General features: G+C 34.8%; 1 protein-coding gene across 1 annotated transcript; it reads left to right on the top strand.

The window, feature by feature from the left end:
• Positions 1–1,508: 1,508 nt before the first annotated feature.
• Positions 1,509–2,615, top strand: LOC149237837 (protein SPIRAL1-like 1). Its single transcript, XM_089372821.1, has 2 exons — positions 1,509–1,976; positions 2,106–2,615. The coding sequence occupies exons 1-2, from the start codon at positions 1,740–1,742 to the stop codon at positions 2,181–2,183; spliced, it is 315 nt and encodes a 104-aa protein (XP_089228947.1). The 5' UTR covers positions 1,509–1,739; the 3' UTR covers positions 2,184–2,615.
• The last annotated feature ends 3,214 nt before the right edge of the window (positions 2,616–5,829 follow it).

Genomic DNA, 5,829 nt, shown 5'->3' with positions numbered 1-5,829 from the left:
CCTATCCCTCCTGGCTATCTTTGCTCAAATATGGAACAAAATGCTCTTGAAAGAATGGAATGCCTCTTCCTCCTAGTGGCTCGATTATAACACAATCTGATAGCCTACTAGTGGTTAATTTTGACTACATCAACTCTTAATTAGAGTTACAATATAGACTCTTCTAGAGTCTTTTACATCACAAACACGTGGCTAACCCCTTTTCCATGAATAATGGGGGCTGACGCAACATCCTTCCGAACTATAGGTGTGAAACAGGAAGGTCAAATTCTGAGTGGCATAACTTTTGCATACAAACTCCGATTGACACGCTTCTTGCGTCGTTGGAAAGATCTCTATGTGTAGAATAACATGAAATAGTGTTGCATTGAAGCAAAAAAATGTTACCCCCAAAAAACATCATTTGATACCTCAAAACGCTCCTAGCAGGTTTTAGACCCCGTTTTACCAAATTGGGTGTCGCTGGCAAAAACGATCTCGTGAGCTGATTCCTCCACTTTTTCCATTCCAAATGCATCAAGATGGATGAAAAACAATATAATGATCCAATCTGGATCACAAACCCTATGTTTATAGGCTCTTCCTCCACTTTTATATTTGGTAGGTCTAACTCTGCTACCTTCTCTTTTTCCTTCTTCAAATGCTTTGCCTTATAGACTAGATTATGTACATTATAATCCATCTTTATCACCAATCCCTTTATTCCAACTTTGACTTCCATAATACTTTTCAAATTCATGTTGTTCCCTAATTACTTGCTACATAAAGCACAATTAAAAGACAACATACACCATTTAATTGATTGATTGTAAAAATAATCATACAATTATTTATAACAAAAAGTCTTTGTATCTTCTTCATGAATGATGCACCCTCATTCTAAAACAAATCCAATTAATATAAATGAATGATTGTACTTGAAACTTCCTTTACTCCACTTTTACCTATAAATAAAACAATTATACACTAAAAAATAGCACTATTATCTCTACTCTATTCATGAATATAGTGACTATCATTCTTCCCTCTCACCCCATATGGAGGAATCACCTTTAAACATGAAGAAGAGCATATTTCACTTCCCTCTTTTTCTTTTTTTCAAATGGTTGCAGAGGTTGCCTTTCCTTTTTATATGGTCCCATTGCCCATTCTCAACGGAAGAACTCCAAATAAGATATTTGATTGAAGTTCATATCCAATTTAACCACGGACCAAATCCCCCTACTCCTCAAACGTGTTGGGCAAACCTCTTTAGGGCACCATTTCCAAGTAAGTCACTATGCCATCACATGAAACCTCCTCCGAGAGAATCTCATGGTGCCCTCCCACTACACCTGTTTTCCAACTTAATTGAGTGCCTCTAACAATACACTCACGATAAAGCATCTTCCTGGGAATGAGCTGTCGATGTCCAAATACAATAAAATACATCAGAGAATCCTTAGCACAACCGTGAGAGATTTGATGTGGCTTTGAGTCGGTTGGGCTATTTTAGGTACCCCTAATTAATCATGTAAAAAATCCTACAAATATCTACACTTATTCAGACACCGTAGCGCACCCCTTCATCTCTCCTCCTATCTTCCCTTGCGCGGCTCACATCTCTCGAGTCTATAACAGCAGGAATAGGGGCAGAACCTCAAGTTTCATATTTGGCATTTCGTATTTGTATTTTAGTTGCAGAGGTGCCATTTTTTAGTTTCTTGGATCTCAAACAGTGAGACAGTTTTCAGTCGGTCATGGGGCGTGGTGTGAGCAGTGGAGGGGGACAGAGTTCTCTGGGGTATTTGTTTGGTTCGGATGCGCCACCACCCACAAAGCCTGCTGAGAAAACAGAGCCCGCCCCTCAGGTGGTGGTGGCTCCCAAGGTGGCTCAGCCCCCTCCTGCTGCTGCTGCACAGCCTGAAGGACAGGCGAGCAGAAACCAGAACAATTATCACCGGGCTGATGGGCAGAACAGCGGAAATTTCATTACTGTAAGTGGGTTTTCAATTTTTTCTTCTTATCCTCATATGGTATTTCTGTTTTTTACAGTATTTGCTGGTGTTTTAGTGGGTTTTTGGATCAGTTTCCTGTGTCTCTGAGAGGCTATTGTTTTAATTCAGGACCGGCCCTCTACAAAGGTGCATTCTGCACCAGGAGGTGGATCTTCACTTGGGTACCTCTTTGGAGGTCAGAAATGAATACCCAAGTGGAGAAACGAAGTACCCACATGCAGATCTGGATCTTACAGAGCACTCCATGTTTTTCCTTTCTGTATGTGTTATGTCTGTCAACAAGTATGTTTTGTCTATCGCCATGATAGTTTCTGGTCTTATTGATGTATGAATTGAAGGCATTGTAGATCAACTTATATTTTGAAAAGTTTACCTAATAAGGATTTGGGGTCTCTGCAGAGCTCATTGTTTATTTCATTATCATGTCATATTCAATTTTTAGTAGAAATTTCTAGTGTTGTGATCAACTATATTGTGAGTGTAATTTCATGTACTCTTGGCATTGGGGCTGATGATTCGGTGATGCCAATGGCCATCCATGTGTTCCATGGGCATGCAGAGAGAGAATGTATAGTTATCATTTTTTTTAATATCAGGGTTTGAAACAAAGTTCGTTAATGGCTGGTTTCATGGAAATAAGTTTCTTTGTTTCTTGATTTATTCAGGTCTTCCATCTCTATTGCCTTCATTGCCTTACAGTAATTTTTCATGTCATGAGCATTAATTCAAATCTGATTGGATTCTGTAGATTGTATGACTCCTGGCCTGTCTAAACATAAACTTAACATGACATATGGTGATTGTTAATTCCTATTACAGTGTTGATATTACAGTGTTAGTATTCCATTTGTGGTTCTGTCATTGACTAATGTTTTGGATTGTATGTGATGTACTGTCATTCATCTTCCAAATTTTTTTTGGTGAGAGCTTCTCTATTACAGAGACCTTTGGATTTGTTTAATCTTCTCCAATGTAGAATAAGGCCCATACCTGTCAACCGGCCCCAATTTTGAAACAGTCCATGTCCAAGACCCATTTCATCTTAGCAGCATAATTAAACTTATTTTGATTATTATATGGTGATGTAAGTACTTAATGCATATCCATAATGAGATTGGCTTCATACACAAATTTGTGATTCTGTGATTCATGGCTGCAGTAAAATGTACTGGTGCTGGTTTCTGGTTGTGTTTGTGGATGAAAAATATGAAGTGACACCACCTTTACCTTCAATAAATATGGTGGCTCGTTTTGCCTCATTTGGTTATCTGTTTGTTTTTACTGCAATATTTAATGCATTGTTACCCAATGCGTGCACCCTTTGAGGCTGAATAATAGGACTTGTATGAAGGAATCACAGTCAGAAGTAATGAGGATCTAGTCTTAGGGGTTTATTCATTATTCTGATTTTCGCGCCATGGGATCACCATATTGTTGTTTTTATGTTTTTTAATTATACTTTTACATGATGTTTCTAACAGTGCCATATGAATTTCATGCAAACCAGGTCCTCATTTTTAATTTTCCCATATAAACTTAGGTCCTAATATATGTTAATAAACTGTTATCAGATTCCATGTCATGTCCCTTATTTGGATTATTCCATCAAATCTGTTAGTATTGAAAAATCCGTCCCGATGTGCTGTTAAAAGACTGTTGGTTGTCAAATCCCATAACTGTTGGTTGTCAAATCCCAACTTTGTCTTTATGGAGGTATACCTTTATTTTCATGGCTGTAATGAATTGCTTGTCAAACCCATCATGAGTTAGTTCACAAGTAAAACCAATACGGAAGCAAGCACGTGCCTCCTCAACGTTGAAAGTGATTATGAAATTGAAATTCACGAGCCCACAAATAATAGGACCAATACCCAGCAAGCACTTGCTTAATGTTCAAAACTGATCATGAATTGAAAATCAAAGATGTAGGAAAATATATTATATTGATTTATTATTTCTACAGAGCTAACTGGAAACTTGATAAAAATTGAAAGTAAATCTCAGTCTGACTCTAAAAGGAGGTAACAGATAAACTTTTTGGAAGCATAATTAGATCCTACTCAAGAATTTGTGGAATGAGCAATGAATGAAGTCACCGAAAATTTTGAAGATGTATGATTATATCTTACTCAAAAGAATCTATGGGGTAAGCACCAAGGCATTCTCATTACACTAACCAATGATTTCTAATCCTATTAATTTGGTGGGAAATATTGATTTTTAACTTCATTATAGACTTTCTATTTTAAAGATGCCAATTCTTTTTTGGCAATTAACAGATTTGTTTATCCCTGGATTGTGGATTGTTTTATTGTGGGTTTAATCCTCTTTATGGTGATCTATGCTTGCTTTTCTGAGTGGTAATATGATTCTATCCCTGGATTGTGGATTGTTTTATTGTGGGTTTAATCCTCTTTATGGTGATCTATGCTTGCTTTTCTGAGTGGTAATATGATTCTATCCATTTTCATTTCACTTGCCTCCTGCCTTTTGTATTTAGTTTTTGCAAGATGTTTTAAGTCCATCTAAAGCTAGCTCATGGTCTAATATAATGTTTGAAGCTTTTTTTTGTTACTCATGCATTGTTATACATGAAGTTGTTTGTTAATTTTGGTTTTGCAGTTGATTTTTGCTAATGCTTTCTTACTATTTTATATTTAAAGCAAATTGTATTATAGTGTATAAAAAGGGTTTTGGTTTTGGGAAAATTTTAAACCATTATATTTGAGGTTTAATCTTTCAGTTTAATTAACTTAACTTTGTATTTAATAAAGATACTAAAAAATATTTAAAATTGATATTAATAGTTTTTTTATGATTTTAACAATCTAGTTGGAAGATAATATTTGAAAACAAAGCATAAATATAACAGTGCATGGTTGCATTTGTTTTCAAGCCCAACAACTAGTTTGTAGAACTAATTGATCAAACACATGGTATCATGGCGATTCTTCAATTGAGAAAGAAGTTAAAGAAATTTTGAAGTTGGAAAATGTAAAGTTCAAACACAATAGGGTTCTCCATTTGAAAAAACATCGGTATTTGAAGAAATTTCACATATAATTTTTTTTGAGTATCAACCAGATTAGAGTTCTCCATGTGAAAATTTGTCTTAAAAGCAAAACTTGATGCATCTAATATCCCAAATGAATTTATGATGATCTTAGTCTCTTTTTGAAGATTTAGGACAACCTAATAATGCAACTTGTAGATGTATCAAAGAAAATCAGTTTCTATTTCCATAATTATTTTCTCAAGTAATAGAAAAATACATGGTTATAAAACCCAATTTTGTTGTTTTTCGGTCACTAAAAAATAGTTTTTATTGATAAAATTTGAAAAAATGTATTTTATTATACTTGGTTTATTATATTACATTTTATTCATATCACCTCACTAGTAAGAAATTGAAATTGAAATCGATATTTGGAGCTTGCCCTTTGTTATTGACAAAAAGATTGCATTAAACTTCATGCCACAATGTTTTGATAAACTAAACTTTGGCCCTTTGATTTTTTCAATACTGAAAACAACCAAAATTATATTAGCTCAAAAAGATTGCATTTAACTTTATGACACAATGTTTTGATAAACTAACCTTTGGTCCTTCGATTTTTTCAATAGTGAAAACAACCAAAATTATATTAGCTCAACTTTCTGACGGGTAATGGAATTTAAAGCAAACATCAAAGAGGGAAAAAATGAAGGTATACTACAAAAAACTAGGGACAACCTTAACCTTAACTAAAGAGTCACATGTTGATAATATTATTGTTAATTATTTTATACTTAACATAGTCCATCTTTTATGATTGAACTCTACATGGGGTAG

Source organism: Pinus tabuliformis, chromosome 8 (assembly GCF_031772625.1).
Source record: "Pinus tabuliformis cultivar Carrire ecotype Pingquan chromosome 8, CPIR1, whole genome shotgun sequence".
Taxonomy (NCBI): domain Eukaryota; kingdom Viridiplantae; phylum Streptophyta; class Pinopsida; order Pinales; family Pinaceae; genus Pinus; species Pinus tabuliformis.
Note: the sequence above shows the minus strand (reverse complement) of the source record. Positions and strands in the feature narration are given on the sequence as shown.